The following is a 23,824-nucleotide window of genomic DNA, read 5'->3' on the forward strand; positions in this document are numbered from 1 at the left end:
CCTGAGCTTTGTGCTGCTGCCTGATCTCTGGCTCTGCCTGGGACCCTGCACCCAAGGGTGAGGCTTAGCCAAGCCCTGGGTCATGCAGAGGGGAAAATGAGAGCAAAGAGTCGGCTGGTAGCAGAAAGCTGACCCTCACCTTTCAGCAGAGACACCAGAGCCAGGGCAGGCAAAGCCAAGTCCTGCACAGACTCTGGGACAGTTATTTATTGAGGGCTGTGACTAATATTTACTTGCAGGTTCTCACACTGGGATGCTCAGCTCAGGCATAATTCAAGGCAACGATGGGCAGCACCAGGGAAGTTTATTGCTCCTGCTGAAAGGATACATCCATCAGAGCTAAAATGCCTCTGCATGAATCGAAGCTGAATCTTCCTCCCAGGCTGGTCATTTCATCTGCAAGGATTGACAAAACAGAACGAATCAAAGAGAATAAGGGGGATGACAAAGGCACCAGGTCACCATTTGGAGGGAAGGAGGACGAAAGTCTGAAGGCTCATGTAGCTAAAAAGCCCCAAATCTGGCTCAGGGTCTCCAACAACAGCAAGACCTATGTGTCAGACTGAGGTCCACTGAGGGCGTCTGGCATGTCTCAGACAATGCTACTGCTCCTTTCCTTGAGACAGGTGCCCTGTTTTGGCTCACAGGTAGCTACTCTGCACAGTCCAATGCTGTTTTCAAGGCGGGCAGGTTAAGAAGGCTGGAAAATGCTGAAACCCAGCTTCAGGCCTCCTCAGAAGAGTGATGCAAGCCAGGGCTGGACTGGAAGAAACTGGGTGACAATGAGGAGAGTGGGAGGCACAGCTCCCTGGGGCGCTCACTGGTGCTGCCCAGCCAGGGACTGAGTTCCTGCTGCAATTGGTGGGGCACAGAGCAGGAAAGGGGTGCTCATGTGGGCTGCAGGGATACCCAGGTGAAGGGCAGCATGGGGTATGGTAAGTCTGCAGAACAGAGGCTATCCCACAGCAGAACTAAGAGGGGAACGTGGAATTTAGCTGTCAAACAGATGCACAGCTTTGGTGACAGCCATGCATTAAAGACTCTATTAGCAGCTGGTCTGGGTTCCATCACCTTCTTCATGTGAACATTACTTTGATTAACAAAAAATTATAAAAGCAAACTGTTCCAAAGGAACCCTGGTAGAGATACTTCTCATTCGTCAAGATCCAACAGCACAGTAAGCCACACTGAGGATTTTTAGAGGACTATCAGGACACCACTAAATCCTCTGTCTAATTTACACTAGATTAAGGACAGGGAAGCACCAAAGACATTAGCTGGGTTGTAAAAGCTTTACCTTGCAGGATCACTTCATTAAGGAGATGTTGCAGCTGCAAGGCATCAACAGTTGAGTCCTAATGCAGAGTAAAATGCAAAGAGAGGTCTGTGAACATGAAGTTTTCTCTGTGTCACTTTTGCCCCAAACTTCTTTACTCATACACAGTGGCAACAAAGAAGTACCTCTGCTTAAGCCAGAGGAGCAACAGCACCCCCATGGGAGCACAGCAAAGCCCTCCACACTGCTGGGCCACTCTTTGTCCTTCCTTACAAGAGTCTGCAGGGGAATTACAGGTGCTCTCCATCACTGTGGGATACTTCCCAGTGATGAGAACGCTTGCTGACTTAACCAGCCCCTAGCTGGGGAGTTGCCAATGGGCAGGCACAGCAGGCAGCTCGTGAGCGAGCTGGGAGCAGGAGTGCTGCTGCCTGCTTCCCCCTGAGCCACCCAGCCCATCAGTGAACCTAACTGCCTCCCTCCTGAGACATGCCCAGGGCATTCAGCATGGCACCTGTGTTCATTTTCACCTTCATGCATTGATATAGCTATTAACTGCAAGAGGTCTATTGTGCAAAGACTCTTGGCAGTGATTTTTTTTCCTCTTGACTAAGTTGAGGAGTTCTTTATAACAGTTTATTAAACCATTAACAGCATCTCCTGTGAACACACAGAGTTTGGCTCAGAAAGAGCAGGAATCAATTACTCAAATGCTTACTGATGTCTGGTTTCCAAATGCTGTGAAGGTAAATGGAAAATGATGCTGATGAGAGGGGGGAATACCCAAGGCCTTCTAATTGCTTTCAGTAAATAAACAAGAAAAAAAGAAAGTACACATGCAAGCCCATCACCAGCACAACCACAGGTCTCCAATCCTCCTCTGACACATGGGGCTAACCAATCCATCCCAGCTGAATGTCCCATTTTTCTGGGGGTTTTGACAGGTCAATCAATACTCTTTTCAGGCTATCCACTTGAGAATGGAGCTACATTTCCAAAAAACGTTTTTCTAAATGGATTTGTATCAACATCATAGGTCAGTTTTATTTTTGCAAGTCCACATGCCTGTTTTATTTTTATTTTTCAGCAAGATGTTTTAGATAGGATACCTGATTAGCGTATCTTAGGAAGACAGCCTTATAGGAGCTGTCCTGGTTCTGTCTTGGTTCATCCTGTATCAAAGACAAAGTATGTGCATAAATAATTCAGTTACAAAACAACTGGAGGCAGAAGTCTGCAGACCCAAACAGCACTTTAGAGAGGACAGGCAATGTACAGTACAGGCTTCAGTTTTAACACCCCAAAAGTGAAGTGGACTATGAGCAAGGAACAGCTATTGAAATGAAGGAAGAAACACAGTTTGGATGTTATCACTTAGTACAATCAGGAGGGAGCAGCTCAAGGCCTGAGGAAAGGCAACAGAACACATCCAGGCTGGAGTTCAGTAAGTCAATACATGTACTGAGTATAGACATAGGAAGCCTGATTCTTATTAATGGTCCTCAGTTGAAACCAGTGGCTTAGGGTATGTGAAGATTCATGTGAACCAAGAAAACAGAGCAGGAGTAGACTTTGCCTTTTCTCTTGTTCCTTCTCAACCCCAAGGCAGACTTGGCTGTACCTGAGCAATTGCAATTCAATGGTTAAGGGACTGTTTTCAGCCCTACAGTGAGGAGATCCTCTAGGCACTAAGGGGAATTATCCTCAACATTGTAACATTTCCCAAAAAAATCTAAGCCTAAACCCCAATGCCTTCAGCTCTATGTGAGATAATTCACACCAGTGAAGCCCAAACACCTGAACAAGAGCAGAAAGTATGGGTACCATAAATCATCAAAGTCAAAACATGGGCTAATAGCAACAGCCAAGTAAACTGACAGCTTGTCAGTAGAAAGAGATAATAAGCCACCATTTACACTACCCCTCTAATGGGGCTTAATTGCAGGTTGGAAAACGAATAATGAGGAAAGGACTCTGTTTTCTGTTCTTCTGAGGCAGTTTTACGCCTTTGGCTTCAAAGACCTGCACGGAGTTTTCTCTGGTATAAATAACAGCCTCGCAGCCACAGGGTTTTGCCAGCAACCAGTGAGACAGCAGCAGGGACCAGACCAGCTCCAGCAATTTGCACAGTTCACAGCAGCAGATGGTATCTGGGCTAGATAGGCTGAAACGTGGGTTGAACTAGAGGCACAACCAGTTTTGAAGTGTGATTTCCCTTATGTCTGTGAAGATATCCTGATGAAAATCAGAATAAATGTGGTTTGGGCCTCACCTCTATGGACTTCTGTGCTTGATAGGGTGCAAGCACTTAAATGAAGCCATTCCCAAGGGGAAAGCACGTAAGATCCCACCCTCAAGTGTGAGGTCTTTTTAAAAGAGATTAAACTCAAGCTGGGACCTTTACAAAGTTTCCCCCTCTCTCCTCCTTAGATACATACCTATTTTATAGACATTGTAAGAATTTAGTATATTGGAATGTTATCCCCTCTGCTATATTTGGTTACTCAAAGTGTTAAAGGTGACGAAGTGGAAAGATGGACTATATAGATTTGGACAGAGGGACTGTAGAGATTTGTTTCCTTCCAAAATCAGGCTCTGAAAGAGACATATGTAAAGAGGAAGGGCTTTGGTGTCACTCCCATCTCTCCAGAAAGGTATCCCAGGCTGGTCACCTGCTCTCCCATCATGGTTGCAGGCTGCCAGGGTCAAAGCCTGGGACAAGTACTGGGTGGTGAAAGGAGAGAAAAGCAAAGTGGTGCCTGGTATGCAGAGAAAGACAAAGAGGAGTCAGTAGAGGTGGCTACCAAATGGTCAGGTCACTGGGAACCATTCACCACCACCATTATCTACATCAGTTTTCGTGGACTCTTACCAGTGGCAGTGCTTGGCTGGGCAGGGAGTTCGAGTTCCTAGAAAAGAGTTACAAGAGTCAAATAGGCCTTTTCAGAGCATTGATTTGCAGGTGTGGCAGAAGACAGGCACCAACAGGAGCACTCACCCAGCCTGCGGCTCCACAAGATGCTCAGCACCCACACCTCCCAGCCTGTTCCAGCTCAGCCGAGCCTGTTGCACCAGTCCTGGGTCTCTCTGTGCAACCAGACATGAGCACGTCTGAGTCTCTGGCTGGTCTGGGGCCACTGCCTTCCCCAAGCGAGCCCTGCTGGCAACAGCAGCAGAGAAAGGGTGACTAGTCTCACTCTGAGCATGCCAGGACTAACCTCACCACACAGAAAACAGGGCTGCCCTGCCTTGAGCCATATAAAATTTTCACCTGCTTTCTCTTTGCCTAGTTTAATAGTCATGAATAAAAACAGCATCTGGGCTATTAAAAGGCAACATCTTTCAAATGTCAGCAGACTGCCTGAATTTGAGCTTGGATCACCATTCCTTCTGAGACTTGCTTAGTAGCAACATTCAGTACTTGTGTTTTGCTTTTGATAATGAAATTAGGCAAACCAGATGTCATTTTTATAGTATCTGGTCTACTATATAAGGTGAGTTCTACAGAGACCCACATGAAGGGCATCCCCACGCTTGGCCTGGCCCAGGAAGGTGTGTGAGAGTCACGGGCTCTCCTGGAGTGACCTGCCTACCAAGGCTGAGCCATTGTGTGCATGACTCATCATGCTGAAGGCAGTTCAGCCCAGAGCGCAGACTTCTCATGTTTGTTTTCCATAACTAAGGAGTTGCCTTTGTCAGTTCTGGGCTATTTTTGCCAGAGGCCAAAGCCTAGAAAGCAATCTCATTATTAAGATAGTGGTCTATGAGGTAAGAGCTGCAATCGCCTTCCACTATAAAGCTCACTGAAGGAAAGCCACTACACATCTGATGCTTGAAGGTCATTTGGTAAGGCTGAATGCTGGGGCTTGGTCTTTGCAAACAACACACCCAGTTATTCACACGAAAATGTGGTAATAGCTGCCTTTGAATTAAATAAGATAATATTTTTCCACCAAACTTATCTTCAAGGCCCATCTCACACCCACAGGGATCCCTACCAGCCTGTCTGTGAGATGAATGTGTGCAAGGATCAACACCTTTCACTGCTCTTTGCTTCTCTTGGTCCTGATCTGGGCAGAACGGGACCTGATCCATCTGGCATAACACAAGAAACTACACAACAGCTGTTGAAAAAACAATTTCTCAGTCTTCCTTTCACTAAAGGGAGATTTCTCCACAATTAGGTGAGGCATATCTCACAATTATTGCTTGCCTGTGTGGCTCTGTACCAAAGCTGAGACCCTTGGCGGCTGCAGATGAGCTATTGCCTGTTCTGCAGCAGCCACTGCTGTGCACCTGACTATACATCTGACCTCCCTCAATGTGGTGCTTAACACTCGGCTGTGTCTTCTCAGCACGCTTCTAGAGTACATTAAAATCAAATTGCCCCATTAGTTATCTTGACATTAAATTGTTAAATCCTGGCACACTGTAAGTCGAGGTGCCTACAAGGAGTACTTATCATCTTACTCATTGTAGTCTTGATTCTTCACAAAAATTCGTAAGAGAAATTCAAATTCTTGGTTCTCTGTTGTAGCAGGAACGACAGCATAGGTTCCTGGGCTCAAGATAAAGTAGTTGGTCACATCTCGAGTCAGGGAAAAATTCTGTTGCAGAACTTCGGAGTTCTCCTGAAAGAAAAATACAGCTGGCTATCTCCCACCCATGTCAGGAACTAAAGTAAATCAGAAAGAACACCCACAGCAGCCTTGCATTTCCACAGCTCTCTAAATGCACACCTGATCTAACATGCCTTAACCTCCCCAGTGGCATGAAAAGCCCAGCCAGGTGACAGACTTTGTTCAGGGACACAGCAAAAATGCACAAGAGTGGAAGAACTGGAAGAAACAGAAGGCAAAATTTATGTAAGTGGATTTGAAGAGAACTTCAATAAACATTAAGCAGACTAGAGTTCATGAAGGAATCAAGGATGAATACTCTTACTAAAACTTCTTTGAGATCTAGCATAACTCGGAGTGGTCAAAAAGCTCATTAAGCATTTCACTCAGATAACAACACTTCAAAAAATCACAACCCAAACCTTCCAGTAAGTGTCACAAGAAAACAGAATATTCTGATCTTTCTTGTTATTCCAGTATTTTTGCTGAGATGAAACAAATATAGTGCAACAGCTATTACTATGATGACATGTAAAGATAGCATAATAAAAAACCCTTACTAAACATATTCCCCAAAATACATCAGCATGTATAAATTCCATTTAGAATGGTTATACAGCGTGGCAGAGTTATTTATGAGCCATGCCTTTGGGAGAAAATAACATAAAACTGCTATTTGGGGAGAAAAAAAAAGATGACTACTGTTACAGACAGCTGGGAGGTATGTAGACTGCCAAGTATTATAGGTTGGATCTTGAACAGATAGAAATGGGCAGTGCTGCAAAGAAATAAATGGTGTTATCTTTTTTTTTTTTTACTTCTGGGTCTCATTTCACATTCCTTCTGGTAAAAAGTAGAAGCAGATTAATATCTCAATGGAGTCAAAACCGGTATGAGATAAGAATCAGCTCTATCACACAACATTAAGCTTCCCTCACAGCCATGTATTAGTGTTCCACGTCTATATTTAATCAAAGGTTTCCTAGAGCTATCAGATATGTCCATTCTGGTTTGCATCCTTTTCTGCACTGTATTCCTCTCTCATCCTACCAAGGGATAATACCCTTTTTACTTCACAGCAACAATTTGATGCATCTAAAAAGGTACTGAGCAATGAATGATGCTGCTAATGAATACTGGCAGTGAAAGCAGCTGAGGGAGGAAGGGTGCAGCCATATGAATCTCAGCACTTGCTAAATCTTGCACCAAGAAAACACCTTGTAAACTTCTATGCACAGATGTCACCTCTGACTGCCATCAGGCACTAAGGCTGGATGCTGGGAAGCCAAGGGAATAGAGCTTATACACCTATGCGGCAGTTGCACACACCCCAATGAGATCCCAAGCTTTCAACAGGACAATTGATGGGTCTTTAGCACCTTTTGTGCCCCACTGTGCCTGTCCTCATGTAGGCACCTTGGTTAACAGACACTGAGAGTCATGTCCCTTCACCCTGTATCACAATGACTCCTCACATTCATTTTCCTCTGGCTGGGGGAGCAGGTGGGGCGGGACGCTCAGTCAATAGACAGGGTCCTCAGCAAAGGGGGTGCCAAGGCCCAGAGTAGCTTCTGGACCATGCTCGTAATGACCACAGCCAGATCTGACCTGGCTATAAAATGGGGCCCCTGCTGAAGACCCCCTTTGAGTGGTCTTCTTGGAGCAGCGGATCTGTGAATAGTCTTCCCCTTAGATTGGGACATCGTTTAAGGAGATTTCCCAGGACTGAGCGCCATCACTTTATCTTTGGTGAGCGATTTTCTTCTGGATATGTCCTTGAGTGAGATCTTGCCACCCCAGGCAAGTGATTATTTCTTCTCGGTACCCTTGAATGAAACAGGCCTCTTCTTCTTGTGAGTGCCTGCACACTATGGGTGATCATTCCTGTGTGGTCATACAGTAAAAATAACCCCACTGGTATATCAAACCTGCAGTTTATTAAATGTTGCCAGAGTGCTGGATAATTTTGTATAAACCCTGTTTTTAGCTGATTCTTTGCTAAGCAGTTCCGGTTAGAATAAAGTCTGTTTGGAGCTTATCACCAGCCTAAATTGATTTCTGGGGTACCTCCATGAGAACCTATCCTGGTTTTAGCTCCTGGACTTGGCTTTTGCTCCTACCATGGCAGGACGCTAGGCTGGCTGTGAGCAGCTGAAAGACCAGCTCTCATGTTAAAATTCTTAGGCTGTGTCCAAGGGAGAATATTTCGTGTATAATCTATCATATGGATTTGTACCAATAACATTACATTTCTAAAAGCTACCGCGTGACAGAGCAGCATGACATTCCCCTTTCCCTCATTGACCAGGTGCTCCACAGTAGTTTGGTGCCCCTTGTAATGGCTTGTTCTGGCCTTGCCCTTCAGCTTTTGCATAGGAGATCATCTGGGATCAGAAGCCAAAACTGGGCCTGAGGTGAGACAGCCCACAGAGGCTGTGTCTCATCAAATTTCATCCATCCTTGAGAATACACCCAGAGAGAAAAAACAAATTAAGACACCTGAGCATCAATGAGAGGAGAGGAAAGAAGTTTTAAATATAAAGCAAGAGTAGAGCAAATATGTCCTCTATCTACTTCCTGATTAAACAACCTCTTTTCAAGGGATCCAAGACTTATGCCATCACCTCCCAGTGACAGTTCTGTCAAAATAGGTAACTAATCAAGGTGGGCAGGCATCATGCAAGAGCATGCAGGGATCTCCATGTCTGGTGACTGTTACAGAGGATGCTGGAAGCAGTGAGTTCCCCATTTACCAGGAGCAGCAGCGTTTTCTGAGTGGCACAGTTGGCTCCATGGAGCCCTTCAGGGCTGATATCTGCACCAGGCAGATCTCCTTTTGTAGGCATAGTGAATTCCACTCTCTTGAGGGATACTCTTTTTATTATATTTTTATTTTTTCAGACATTGGTTTTCATGAGTTACAAAGCTACGTTCTTACTTAATGAGAAGCTATTAGACTTAAGGAATCAGTTATTCAAAGTCTGGGACTAGTGCAAACCTCTCCAGTGGTTAGGAGAATGTGAAGTTAGGGTCATAATAATCTCTGCTTCCTTTTGTTCTTCAGATTAAGAACAACTCCCTCCTACTCCCCTCAACCCACAACAAAAACGCTTTGGAAAAGGCTAGCACCTATCCACACTAGCAATTGCACTTTCAGTAAGCCCGGTAATGTTATGATGAGAACTGCCCTTGAAATGGCAGCTCCCTGGATGGTCACCAAGAAAACAAAACAAACAACCAAACCAAAACAATTGTGGTAGAGGTCCCAGGTCTGAGTGAATTGCCTCTGCCTCTGTCTTGAGCAAAGTCTTCAATATATTTTGCAAATTGGTTTTACATGACATTTCTGTGATACAAAACAGGAGGTGAGGAGGACAGGAATGTTTTGGGGGGAATTCTATTGCCTGCTAGACCTGGAGTACTGCTCAAGTGCTGTGGTTAGTGCTGCCTGTTGTACTTGACACTGGGCCAGTAAGGCATGTCACCAGAACTGCTGAGCACAGAGGAAATTGCCCTGTCATCTCTTGCAACCTATTAGTCTCCTGGGTTTCTCCAGGACTGTTTTGAGGCCCTACAGAACTGAAAGTTCAACCTTTCCTCTCTTAAGATGTGAATAAAGGAAACTAAGCCTGCCTAACTCTACTTTTCTTGTGATGTTCTAAGATAGCAGGCATTAAGAAGTTCACTCCAAGTACTGACTGCTCTCCTCTTACAGCCCACAAGGCAATTCAGTCTTTCATTTCAGTGTACAGGTATAATAAGCCACACAGAAAATAACACTGCCTACATGATACCTGATTGTGCTTACCGTGGTGATAAAAAAGCCAATCTTCAGGGTTTTTGCATCCTGTATATCCTCAGGGTGTTTTTGCATGAGTGAAATGACAACATTATAGGTGTTTGGGTCATAATCTGGCACTTTGAAGAAATACTGAGGGTTTGTTGAAATTGAACCTGCTGAGAAAGTGGTAATAGATTAATAGTAGCCACATGGATGTCCCAGACGCCTTTGTGTAAAATCTTGCTTATATGGACCTAGAAGGAACATGTAGTTACTGCTCCAAGATGCTCTCAGTACAACAGAACACTGTAGTCTCTACAATACCAGTAGGGGTTGTGGTATCTGGAGTTAAACTAATTGCCCGTTACTCATTCTAGATATCTCTGGCAAAGTCATAAAAGGCATGCAGATTTCTGAATCCCCTGCCTCTGCTTCACCTGCATGGCACACATTCCCCAAGGCAGAAAAACAATGATTCTCAGTCAGCCACCTGATCCAGGGGCTGAGATGGAAAGGACCATGTATTGAAGACCATAAACATAGAAAAGAAAAAGACAAAATGGTCCGAAGTTATCCTTCCCTTCCTTCCTGTTAGTGTTTGTGATGCACAAGACAGAGTGTTGAGTGCCAGAGGGAAATGGCTTCTTCTAGGCCAACACTAAACAGGAATTATCTCTGATAAGAAAGCAGTAAAATGCCCAAACTGGCGAAAAGGGACTGAAATGACAGCATCTACTCAAATCAGTCTAGACTTGAAACCTTCAAAGCTGCAATTTAGCCCAAGATTGCACCTGGTCAGAAATTCTACCAAAGGGCCAGTGGCAAAACACAGCTCCAAAGAAAATGGTTATGCCCACCCCTCTCAGTTCAAACCCTGCACCTCGTCACTCAATCTCAGTGCCTGTGATGTGCAGTGGCACAGGCATTGCTTTATCATCACCCCTTGAGATGTGGTGATCAAAGTTCTGAGGAGAAGGCTGAAAACTGGAAGCTGAAACCTGTTTGCTGCTAAGTCAGTGTTGCAGAAAAAAGAACCTCCTCCATTGACCACATACTACCATCCGAGATTAAAAACACAGAGCCCAAATTGTGATGCAGTTGTAGAAGAAATAAGATAAAAAATTTTTAAAATACCACTAATAATCTGAGGTCACAATGCCAGTAGAGTCCTTGCATAGGCAATAAAAACAATGGTCTTATCTGCTCAAAGGCCTTTCTACCTTCAAAAATAGAACTTTGTAGCACAATTATTTCATATCCATTTAATTTCAGAGTATTTTTTGCTCTGTAAAACCAGCCACATATTTGCCAGACCAGACTTTCTGACAAGATCCCAGTAACACCTACTGCACTTGGCTGAAAGAAGACAGTCAAGCACATTTTGACTTAAAGAGTCTAAGGTTTCTGAATCACCAGTCCCCTGTTTGAACTCCGCAGCCAGTGCTGCTGCTTTGTTTCTGCCTCTTTAGCCAATAGGTGCTGTAATAGGAAAGGGCAGGTATTAACAACCGACAATCAATATTCTGCAATTCAGTGCTGAGAGTGTGTCACTGTAAGCACTAGTGAAGAGGAGGAGAGGACCAGGTAACTGCAGTGAGCATTTGTTACCTGGAGAATACTTGTTCCTGCCTGTGGCAAGCCCTGGACTCCACAGGTTGCTGTGCCCATCCACAGACCACACTGTGCTGTGCTGATCTCCAAAGTCCAGAAACGTTGGAGTGCGGTTACATATATACAGGCAGGAAAATTGCTCCTGGAAGTTTTTACAGGACATCCTGCAGAGAAGCAGAAAATATCACCTTTCAATTTGAGACACTGGTCAGGTACCCAATGTCCACCTCTCATGGCTTTAAAAGGTGCTTCCAGAGAGCACTGCAGGCTGGAGTTGAGCTGGCTGACACCTTGCAGAGGGTGACAGCTCTCAATGCATTTGGACTGCCCTAACTGCACCTAAAGCCCCAGGGAAATTACAGGGTATGTTCAGTAGTACCTTAGTGGGGCCCTGCTGTCTCCAGCACACCTCTGGCACTGCACCTTGCTTTGTCCCTCTGCAGTGTACTGCCCCACACTCATGCTTTGGTCAAGCCTGCGGTGTCTATCTCAGACCAGCTTGCTGTTCCCCTGCTTTCCTCAGAGCCCCACAGGGCAAGAGTGCACTTTCTGAATAATAATAGCTTTTCTAAAGAATGGCTCACACATGGCTAAACTGAATCTAAGAGTAATCAGAGGCAGTGAAAAAAACACAAACACCTGAAGAGCAGTCAAGTGCACAAGCTCTATGACCTGCTTGGCCACCTGTTTTCTGCTCCAAGCACCAACCTGTCCAAGGTTCAAGCTAGTTGCTTTATGAGGAAGGGCAGTGTGACAAAAGGAGGAGGTCCCAGGAAGCTGGATTTTTACTTCTCTCACTTTTCATATATTTCACCAGCTCATTACTTAATCTTGGCCAGCTCCATTTCCCCAGGTCTTGTTTCCTCTGAAACCATGAGGTCAGAACAATCTCTAATTTGCTGTTTGCTCACAGCTAACACAGTGTGCCTTGAGCCATCACTAAGAGAAGAAAGCTGCCTAAATGACTCTTTTTTTCATAATGAACATGGACAGAAAACCTGTTAGACAAAATGATCAATAGTGAAATACCAGAATTCTCCATCATCCTTATTTCTGAGGAGGGCTTCTCTGTATTTAGGCTCAACATAGTCCCACTGAGGAGAGCTGCAAACAGGAACAAAACAACAAGCAGATGTGAGACACAGTTTTCCATCCCTTTGGCCAGCCCTTTCCTCTAACCAGCCTGTCAAGTCTTGAGGGATCAGGAGGGGTCAGTAAACTGCATGTTGGGAACAGGGCTGAGCTCGATGCCTTCATAGCCAAGGCCAGCAAACAGAGCTGTGTGCCTTTGCTGTGCATGTTTGAGTTGCCCACCCTGGGAAGGTGAATCCTGCCTCTGCCTTCCAAGCCCTTGTCACCTGTCCCCATGCTGGAGAGATTAGTGAGGCACCAAGGCACAGCACTCTGAAGTGCTGATATTACATTGACATGTAGAGGGCACATTAGCCAGTCAAACATGTTGTTACCAAGCAGCATGTTTATAATTAAGTGATAATTGTACTTTCTGCAGAGTGTAAGATAAATAAACAGAGCATGAATCAATTATTTATTGATTTATGCAGCTTACCTGTGAATGCACTCTAGTGACATTTCAATTACAGATAGGATTATAGTTCACCCTTCCAAAAAATGGGAGGATGCTCTCTGAGCAGATAGCTATTATCCCAGCCTTAAATGTGTCTGCACCACCCACCAACCCATCCAGAAGCAACATACTAGCCTGACTTTTCTCAGTAGAGAAGTTACAAGTGTTCCTAGCAACAGGAAGAAGTGGGATGCTATTACCTCATCTAAGAGTGACACCTGAATATCTGTCTAGTCAGGAAAACACTGATGCTATTCCTCCAGGAAAACTAACATCTATTTATTTACAAAACACTGTTGCAGTCTTCCTCTATATCATTCCTTTCCTCAGGAAAGAGAAGTTAACTTATACACACAGCAACAAAGTGCTCCTTACACCTCCAAAGCTGCATGCAGGATCCAAAAGATCAGTTCAAGCCATACTGCAGCGCTTTGCCTTTGCAATAACCAAGGACCCCTTTTGTCTCTCTGTGTTCAATACTGCATAAATATACTGCCTTACTATTATGGACTCTGCTAGCCACTCTCTTCCCAGTTTCAGACACATGGGAAAGGAAGAAGGAGCAGGAAGGTAGATGCACGATTGCTGCAGGAAAACTCAATAGAAGCAGCCAGGCAATGTCTAGGGGCATGGCCAGAGCTTACTCCAGGTAATAACAACTCTTTCATCCATGACTTCTCTGGAATTACCCATTGGGAAAAATATACACATAGACAAAAAGAGATACTTGAGCTAGGCCTAGTGAGGGACACATATGAAACCAATGCTGCAATAGTTTTCCCTGGATTGGATTTCTGCGAGCAGTTGCTTTGCAGATAGAAGTAAGGCTTATTAATGAATTGATTTTAAAATGTTTTTTAAATGTCTGCTTCATTATAATGGGTGCAGGGCAGAGGTCCTTTACAATAATCATATAAAAGAATGATTGTCATTATGAGATTAAAGCTTTAAGACCATACTTATCGCTCCAGGATCCTTTCCACTCCCCATGCCCCCACGGGTTCCAGATCCTGATGATATGTTTCCAGCCATTCTTGTAGCGTATCTGTAAAGAGGAAAGAAAAATAAACTCAATCACAGCTTTTAACAATTGTGATATTCAGTAAAAAGAAGGGTAATAAAATGGATCTTCTTCTATACCTTGGAGGTCTGGTTTAACTTCTGATTTCATTTGACTGCAGCTAAAAATAACTGTCTTTTGCTACATTTTAAAGGAATGATGTGTGGGAGCAGACTGTGCCTATTTTGCTTTCCTGAGGACAGTGAATAGCTGACATAGAGGGAAGCAGCAGCATTCTCATCACAACACATTATTTCAACAGCCTTGGGAAAGTCCAGTGCCAAATTCTGCACACCTATCTGATGCTGTGAGCCAGCAAAGGTGGAGACTTTGAGGAACCAGGAGACCAAACGGCCTGGAGTGAATGTTGATAGTCAGCACAGAGAGATTATGATAAACAGAATCTGTGTAGATCTACGGTATTTTGGTTTCCAACAGCTGGAGTTTTGGTGCTTTTCCCCTGTTGCCGTCACTGCTTTAAGCCAGAAGCAACTCACTTTCACCAGTGAAGCTGAAATGGTGAAAGTGGAAAGGGGAAGCAAACCTTTTACTTATGCACACAGGCAGTGTGGGAAAGAAATACCAGAGCAGCCTCATCCCAGGCAAAGGCCAAGCCCCTGGCCAGTCTCAAATAATTTCCCCAAAGGACACCCCCTGGATGCCTTGTCAGTCCTGTAAGGTGGAGCAAAGACTGTTTCTCCTCGCCATGCACATCACGAGCAGCAGGAAGCTGAAACAGCCTGCTTCCTCTCCAGCAGAATTCAGGATCCTTCCACCCCTGTCCTGGGGAGAGACAGCTATGACCTCTGGAGCCTGGCAGCTCCCATCTTTCTATTTCAGAGCTCTTGGCTAAGAGCAAGTGTCCTTCAAGAAGCAGCACACTGGCTATGATGATGGCACTAAACGTGCCATGGCATAACTAAAACAGGGGAGATCCAGGTTAGACATAAGGAAGAAATTTTTACTTAAAAGAGGGTGGTGAAACACTGGCCCAGGTTGCTCAGAGAGGTGGTAGATGCCCCATCCCTGGAAACATCCCAGGCCAGGCTGGACAGGACTCTGAGCAACCTGATCTGGTTGAAGATGTCCCTGCTCATTGCAGCAGGTTGGACTAGACGGCCTTTGGAGGTCCCTTCCAACCCAAACTGTTCTGTGTTTCTATATGGGGTTATAAACCAAAGCCAAACTCATACAGGAGACCATTGAAGAGAGGGTGAGAAGGGAGAAAACAGCTTAGGGAAAACAAAATCCCCTTTCCAAAGGACTTGAAGTTCCTAGATTAAAATGTGTTGTGGCTATCTTGCTTGATAGCATAGCCATTGTTTGGTTTCCTTCTTGGCCTTGCTCACTGTTAACATTCCTTGTCTGCGCTACAGCTTACTGGGGGGTAAGCCATGTTCTGACTTCTGATTGTAAAAAAATCTTCATTTCTTTTGATCTGTATGATAAATTGGTCCCGATTTCAGATCAGCAATATTAATATCTAACCAGAAGTTCCGCATGTGTAGAATGGCTTTAAAAGACGGAGAAACACTGTTCTTGAACTAGTTGGTTATTTACTTTTCACACAGTGATTTAGGCAGCTTGTGATTGAGCTGAATAAAAGTAGATTTGCATCATATGACAAATCCCAGTACTCCAGCCAGTCCTTCTATTTCCATTTGAAACAGAAAAGTGAATTTTTGAAGAGTCATCATGGAATGAATATCCCCAGAAATGCTGTATATGCTGCTAAAGTGTCCCAAAACAAAAGTGAATTTAAGTTGCATTTTTCCATTAGAAAAAATGACAGGATTCAGATATCCTCCCTCTTCTCATTATGCCCAAATCCTTCCATTTCCTGGAATTTGAACTACGTGCTTTCAACAATCCCTCCTCAGAGTAAAACTAATGAGAATCACTCTGAACGGAACAGTGGTGTGACTGCCCTGTAGTGGATCAGCAGTGCAAGATGACCAGGCAGGAACAAGTCTTTGATCTTACCTTCACAGCTCCTGTGACAGTGTAGGCATGATTCTGTACAATCCCATTCCTCAGCTCTATGTTTCTCTTCATCTGCAGAAGGGAGAAAGCACACCTTTTAGCTCTGCCACACTGCAAAGGTATGGCCGTCAACTCCCAGAACTACCATTTGGTATGGCAGGAAAAGGAGACCTGGTTTTGACTACAGCAGTTATCTCAGATATAGTGGTTCCAGAGCAATGCAGCCATAAGTAAGCCAGTAAATTTAGCAAAACTACAGGTCTTCACATATTTGCAAGTTCTTCAATGGTCCAAAGCTGCTGCAAATGCAGAATGACTTGGACTGGGTCACTGGGACAATTAAGATGCCAGAACTTTCCTGCCACCCACAGCTGAGTCTCAGCCACCTGAGCTGAGAGGCTTGTCCTTGGCTTGTTTGCAACAGCTGAGCTTTGTGTCCTGATGAACCAGGCACTACAGGAAGGATGTCACACACTTTGCAGTCTTCCCTTACAGGCTGTAAGGGAAGCCTTGGCAGTTTTTTAGCAAGATACTTGCTGAGTATCACAAAGCCTTATACAACTTCCCAGCATTAATATAGGTAGCCTGCAAATCACAATGCGATAATAGCATCTTCTTGCAGAACAGAGGTGTGTTTTGGGCTAGCTAGAATCATTCACAAAGCTATGAGGCCAAAATCAGCCCTGCTACAAGAGGAGACAACTCTTTCACAGTGGAATTAGCCAGCAGAGAAGCCACAGACCCCTCTGACAGACCGGTCCATCTACATCTACCCAAAAGCCTTTACGTTATTTACTGCATAACCTTATCTACTTTCTGCTGCCAAGATCTCTCCAGGCATCTATAAGCTGTAACTGTTACACAGAGTAACTATGGACTTCGTTTTTCACTCAAAAGAGCACACTTCGTGCAAACATGGGAAACCAAGAAAGGAAATGCTCCTGGCTCACCTGGCTTGAGGTGCTACACCCCATCAGACAATGAGATGTGTCAGCTGCTTTCAGTATCTCCTCCAGATCAGAAGGGGGATCCTTCAATGAAAACTGCACTTGGACTCCACCTGTGAGGTCTACTAAAGCATCAGAAAGGTAACCTCCATGCAAGTTCTGATAGGAGCCCCGTAACCTGAAGACCAAAAAAAAAAAAGACTTAATTAGTCCTTACACTGTGTTTTAATAAGGAATGTACAGTGATGGTTTCCAAAATGGACATGCACACTAAGGCAGTGATCCTGGGGTGTGTAAGCATTGGGACCAGGTAATGCAGGTAATGAAGGGACATGTGATTGAAATACATGGTCAGACATAGCACACACCCTATGGAATAAATGAAGCAAAGAGGGACTTTTTCCTATGTATTCACTCACATCTGGGGCAGCTTTCTAGAGTCATTTACAGACAGTGGAAAATAATAAGGTGCATCTCACAGCAAGACAGACATTTTAAGGAGATGAGCTGCATCTCATTGAAGTATCCAGTTTCCTTCTTCTGAACAGGAAAGGAGCCAAGGGTGACTAGTTCAAAAGGATGTTTCAGATCAAATGGAGCTGAACTGTTCTTTTCTACATTGTGTTTTGCCATGACTCTTCACAAAAATGGGCAGTATCCCTTTTGCAAATGAGAAATAGGAAGAAGAGAGAGGTGAAGGTATTATTTGTCCATGCTTCCAAGGCAAGATAGAAACAAGTTTTCAGCGCTGTTCCAAATTCACTCTGCCAGAGTGCAATAACAAGATAATAATTTAATATTGCCAACACAGTCCTTGTTGTTTTTATCATGTGCTTTTTATTGAGACAGCAAATAAGCTGGAACATGCTGTACTTAGAGCAGGTAGAGCAAGCTGTTAAATCCCACCATACACACTGTATTTAATGAATGTAATCAAATGAAGTCTGCAGCTAATTGTATTTTGAAGGGTTGTCCTTGTCCTACACTGATGAAAAGAATTTGTCATGGGCACTGGGGAAAAACTTCTCAAATGGGAATCTCATAAACAGCATCACTTGCAACTTTAATTTAATAGAGGTTTGGTTTGCTTTGTAATTAAAATCTTATGCAGCAAATTGATACTGAATCCTGAGTCAACTTCTCTGAGATATCTCATGGCAAAATGCATCGTACTCCTGAGTCATTCAGATGCTGCTTTTACATTTGCTTATCCTCAACCAAACCTGCCAGAATAATTGGCTTTCTTCTTCAGCTCCTCTTTACTGCATTGCAAAAGTTACACCAGCTTGATATAGGGCATGTATCCCAGTTCCAGCCCTCCAAACTACCCCTAGCACAGGAACTTCTCTTCAGTGGATTTAATAATGGGCAATGTTACAGATGCTAAGGGACCACACTCTGATCCCTCCACTCCTCATAGGATTTTCAAAAATTATTATATCTTCATGAATCATTACTAATGCTGCAGTAATCTGAGGACCTCAGCCAAGAGGCAGAGCTCTCTGTGTGAAGTGCGAACTGACTGGGGACTCACAGGAGTGCATGTGTTGTGTCTGGGCATGTTCTCCAGCCATGTTTCCTCTCATTGCCTGCTCCAAATGTCTGCATGATCTCTAATCAGTGACTGTAAATAGAGTCTGTAGTTTTAAACAGAGGAAAATATGGAAGGGAAAACTGAGCCAAATACATTTGTTTAAAGTAAGGAGGAGATGCCCCACCACTTTTTCATCACTGACCATTGTACTGTTCATTTTACTTCTTAAGCATTAACATCCCAGAGTTGGACTGGTTACATTTAGATATTCAGCCTGAGACCAGCATCTCCAGGTTATGTTGGCCCTGTGTTCACATTCAGCCACAGTTCCTCACATAAGCACAGCACAACATACACAACTGTTAGCCTGAAATCCTCCCTGTGTGCTTTGCATAAAGCAGAGGGTGAAACCACTCATAGAAAACATTCAGCAGAATGTAGAAGAATGGACCAGGTATATTTACTTGGCATATGCTTTTTCCAGCAAGGATGGCCAGAATTCATTTGATGTTCGAGGCTGTACAGACAGGTATCTTCCATTCAGGAATGGCAGCCGGTCATCTATCACTACATCCACCCAGTCTCCACATTGCCAGAACTGAAAAGAAAAAAAAAAAAAAGAAAAAAGAGAGAGAAAAGAATGGACCTCTTTTAATAGCTAACATTCATGCCAAGCAGCGGCCTCCTGAAATAGCACAGGAATTAATCTAAAGCGTAGATATGTGCAAGTTCTCTCCTGAACTGCTTCAGGCTAATGGTCCACATTGTTAAACAAGCTACCAAGTGGCTGGATTTCCTAGTGGCAGAAGTCATTTGAGAATATAAATAATCCTGCAATCAGTGGAGGAAAGATTCAACGTAGGAAATATGCTAATATTATTGGGCGATAGCAAGCATTCGAGATGATAAAGAACAATCACACAGATGGTTCAGTGAGTCTTAGCCCTCATCTGCACTTCGATTTTCCCCTGCAGCACAGCTCTTGGCCAGAGAGCCTCTGTCAAGATCCAGCCTCTAGATTTTCTTTCCTCTGTGTTTCAGTTAAGATTCTGATGTGCTGTCATGGACAGGGACAGCATAGTGCCTAAAGACTGTTTTGAGGTGTTACCCGTCTCCTTCATAGCTGAGGAGGGCACAGGCTGTCTCTCCAGCATGTGGACAGAACAGGTGTTTCTCCAGCTGATCCAGCTGATGAAATCTTTCAAGAGAGAAGACAGGGAAAGAGATCTGTGGGGATGAACTAAAGGAGCCATTTCCAGAGTCATTAGCAGATTAATGTAGCTTAGCATGATTCACAATCATCAGAGGCCAAGCTCTTATTTGCAGTAATGCTAAGGACTCCAGTGGAAGTTTGCCAGCAATAGATTTAGTCTAGCATGATTTTATTTCAACAGCTTTGGTCAATGAAAATCCCCAAAGTGAGCTGTTCGGTTAGAAGAGCACAAGACCAGATCTGCCCAGCAGCAAAGCAGCTTACAGTCTGCTAAGCCAAAAGCAGATTTGATCCCACTTACATTCTACCTCACCCCAGCCTCTCACTTGGAATCACAGAATCATAGAATTGTTCAGATTGGAAAAGACCTTTTAAGGTCATCAAGTCCAGCTTAACACTGCCACGTCCACCACTAGACTACGTCCCTGAGAACCTCATCTACACATCTTTTAAAAAACTTCAGGGATGGTGACTCAACCACTGCCCTCGGCAGCCTGTTCCAATGCCTGACAACTCTTTTCATGAAGAAGTTTGTCCTAATATCAAGGCTAAGCCTCCCCTGGAGCAGCTTGAAGCCATTTCCTCCTGTCCTGTCACTTGCTACTTGGGAGAAGAGTCGAACACCTTCCATGCTACAACCTCCTTTCAGGCAGTTGCAGACAGCGATAAGGTCTCCCCTCAGCCTCCTTTTCTCCAGGCTGAACAGCCCCAGTTCCCTCAGCCGCTCCAGACTTGTGCTCCAGACCCCTCACCAGCTTCATTGCCCTTCTCTGAACTCTCTCCAGCACCTCAACGTCTTATCCGGTAGTGAGGGGCCCAAAACTGAACACAGGATTTGAGGTGGGGCCTCACCAGTGCTGAGTACAGGGGGACAATCACTTCTCTAATCCTTTTGGCCACACTATTCCTGATACAAGCCAGGATGCTGTTGGCCTTTTTGGCCACCTGGGCACACTGCTGGCTCATGTGCAGCTGCTGTCAATCAACACTCCAGATCCTTTTCCACCAGGCAGCTTTCCAGCCACTCTTCCCCAAGCCTGAAGCACTGCCTGCAGTTGTTGTGACCCAAGGGCAGGACCCGGCACTTGGCCTTGTTGAACCTCATACAATTGGCCTCAGCCCAATGATCCAGATGGTCCAGATCCCTCTGTATGGCCTTCCTACCCTCCAGCAGACCAACATTCCCACCCCACCTGGTTTCTTCTGCAAACTTACTGAGGATGCACTCAATCCCCTCATCCAGATCATTGATAAAGAGATTAAACAGAACTGGCCCCAATACTGAGCCCTGGGGAATACCACTTGTGACAGGCCGCCAGCTGGATTAAACTCCATTCACCCCAACTCTTTGGGCCTGGCCATTCAGCCAGTTTTTTACCCAAGCCATGACCAGCCAGTTTCTCCTACATCAGTGGTGGCAGGGTTGGACTCTCCAAATCTGAGTGGTTTGAGGCTTCTCCTTGATTTTAGCAGTATGGGGTTTAAGGAAATGCCTTCCACGGTTGTCCTGTTTGGGCAGGCTGCAAAGACAGAAGCTCTTCCCTTCCACATTTGTGGTGATACTTTTAAATCAGGACTTCATTTTCCTGAGTTTAGAAGAGGAGGAAAAAGAAATGGACAATAACATGCCTAGGGTGCTGCTGGTCAGAGGGGCAATAGTGTGTGGTTATTTTGCCTCCTTTTTTTCCCTCCTTTGACAGGGATCTGAGAGTAACCCAGTTCTGAAAGTGAGAAAGGTGAAAATCCCATGCCTTTCAACCATTCTCTTTTGCATGGTGTCAGAAAGCATCTTTTGGATGTGTCCTGAAACTGAGGTCTTGACCACTTATGGCCTTTAAAGATTTAATCTGTTTCTTCCTGAGAGCAGGGACATGAACGCTCAGGGCAGATCCCCTCTGTTTTGAGTTGATGCACTGTGTCATAACCCCCTGTAGTCCCAGAAGAATATTTCTGGGATTTTTTCCCAGGCTGAGCTGCTGCTGCTCACTGTCACAGTATGTGGCACACCCTGCCTCACAGGCATCAGCTTCTGCGGCAGAGAAAGTGAGTCCTATACAAACACAGAAATAACATAATTCCTGGTGAAATAACATCATTGTAATTATTCCCTGGATAAAAACATCACCCATCTTTACAGCTGGTGAAGTGCTTAACAGCCTCAACTCTTGTAGCTGAACAGCCAGTGTTGTGTAGGAAGACTGGAGCAGCCCTTTGTATTCCTGAGAGGCAACGTGCTCCAGATCTAAAAAGGTGGAAAAAAGTTATATACTAGAATTTTTATATTAGCATCTGATATGCTTTGTTTGCAATTCTTCACTGAACTGAGGACTGGTGGCTTAGCCTGTGGATGGCAGTAAAATATCTTTGATAGAATAATTGAAAGGCACTGCCAAGAAGCATTTCCATTCAGACTAGATTTCTCAGGGGTTTATTGCTCAAGGAAAGCCAGAAACAGTTGCATTGATTTGCAGATGAGATGAAAGGGAAAACAGTTTCAAATACTGTAAGGTATTTATACTGCTTAAGATTTAAGGATTGTTCCTAACTAATCTTTTCAAAGCTCTCAGGAAAGAAAATCTAGCTTGCATCCTTTTAATGTGTTTTAAGCGGACTGGTGTCCCTTCAGCTGGTTTATCTCATACAGTCAACCTCTGCATGCTGGAAATGGGCCAAGACAGAAACATCTGGTATTCAGAGGAGTAGAGGAACAGAACAAAATTTAGACTGCCCACGAGATAATCTTCTTGGTCCTGCTCCACAAGAGCTCCAGGCACTCATACAAGTCTCACTGCCAGAGCTCTTTGCTTGGTATAACAAAACAGATTTTGTGAAAAAAGGGAGATGATGAATGGCCAAATATATGCTGGCTCTCTTTACATCCAGTTTAGTTTCTGGAGCTTAATGGTAGTGCAAGTGCTTCTAGTCCCACAATATGTGGGGTTGACTCAGATACAAGCAAGCAGAGCCTGCAGTTACTATCCCAGACACTCTTCTGGGAGATTCACAAAACTTCAAGAGTTGGTAGAAAGTGAGATTTACTAAAAAGCCTTGCTTGTCTCTCAAAATAAATCTCTTTTCAAAATATCAAAATCCCGTTCCTCTGATTTGTCTCCAAGGATTTGTAATTTCAAGGCATTTCCATGAGCTTAAAGGGCACGGTGAAGTATACCATGAAACAGAAAATGACTACAAATAGATAAAGAACACAGGTGTGCTGACAGCCATAACAAACTGTCCAAATCAATGCAGACACCAGAACGCCATCTAAAACATATAAGGACACAAGTCTATCTGAACAGCTGGTATCTGTACCTCCAGAGGCATAACTTTCAGAAAAGGGCTTCGAATTCCCTGAAGTGTGATTGCATCACCTGGAACACAAGGAATCATTAGAAAATCTGGGATTTTCTGCAAAGTTTTGAACTGGGAGTCAGCGCTGAAGAACAAAAGCACTCAAGGATGTCAAGAACTGGACCCCTATTTATTCCAACTAGCCAAGCCTGAGCAGTACCAATACAGCAGAGAATACATACCCGGAAATGAAAAATCCCTGCATAATCATCCTGGAATCCTTGGTCCTTCGGTAAAACATCTTCCAAAAATTGCTTCCGCAGTGTCAGGGAGCCCAGGGCTGCCAGCATCCAGCAGTCACCTCAAGGGAGGGAAGAATCCAGTGCATTCAGTCAATTACTCACTGTTACGGAGCATAACTATCTCTTTAGAAGGCTGGACTTCAACATCTTATTAGATGTAAGAACCAGCTTGTTAAAAGAAACCAAAGTTCCTGTCTCACTTCCCTCCCCACAAACACTGCACTATTACCCAGCATTCACCAGCTTTGTTCCTTGGGAACCCTGATGCTACCCAGCCATCCATTTCTACTTTCATGCTCCTCCTGTCTTTCGTGACCAAGTCGAGACTTCTAGTCTAGAACATTGTTCAGGAAATCTTCAAACCTCTCAGTGGGGTGAGAAACAGGAAGACATTTATTTCTAAGTGGGAGCAGAGCTGCTCCAAAACACAAACATGGTTATGGGCCAGGAGGAAAAGATGGAACCAATACAGGGTTCAGACACACATCCGGGTAAGTATCAGAGAAGACAGATGGAAATATCCACAGGAAAGAAAACACTGATAGTCAGATGAAGGCATTAGAATGAAAAGAAAATTAAGTACTACACATGTTTGTGTTGTGTCTGCTTACCCCAGAATTGT

The 23,824-nt window shown here is 44.3% G+C and overlaps 1 protein-coding gene across 1 annotated transcript in view; it reads right to left on the minus strand.

Moving 5' to 3' along the window:
• Window positions 1–23,824, minus strand: part of CAPN13 (calpain 13) — a 46,828-nt gene that overhangs the window by 11,832 nt on the left and 11,172 nt on the right. The window contains exons 3-15 of the mRNA XM_065834094.2: window positions 23,143–23,261; window positions 18,861–18,994; window positions 16,866–17,040; window positions 15,916–15,987; window positions 13,832–13,917; window positions 12,317–12,391; window positions 11,285–11,451; window positions 9,704–9,852; window positions 5,747–5,907; window positions 4,149–4,185; window positions 2,386–2,448; window positions 1,298–1,355; window positions 329–396 (exon numbers count right to left, since the gene is read on the minus strand). Of these exons, the coding sequence (XP_065690166.1) occupies window positions 329–396; window positions 1,298–1,355; window positions 2,386–2,448; window positions 4,149–4,185; window positions 5,747–5,907; window positions 9,704–9,852; window positions 11,285–11,451; window positions 12,317–12,391; window positions 13,832–13,917; window positions 15,916–15,987; window positions 16,866–17,040; window positions 18,861–18,994; window positions 23,143–23,261 (1,364 nt within the window). The remainder of the gene's footprint in view (window positions 1–328; window positions 397–1,297; window positions 1,356–2,385; window positions 2,449–4,148; window positions 4,186–5,746; window positions 5,908–9,703; window positions 9,853–11,284; window positions 11,452–12,316; window positions 12,392–13,831; window positions 13,918–15,915; window positions 15,988–16,865; window positions 17,041–18,860; window positions 18,995–23,142; window positions 23,262–23,824) is intronic.

This window comes from Patagioenas fasciata, chromosome 3 (genome assembly GCF_037038585.1).
Source record: "Patagioenas fasciata isolate bPatFas1 chromosome 3, bPatFas1.hap1, whole genome shotgun sequence".
Taxonomy (NCBI): domain Eukaryota; kingdom Metazoa; phylum Chordata; class Aves; order Columbiformes; family Columbidae; genus Patagioenas; species Patagioenas fasciata.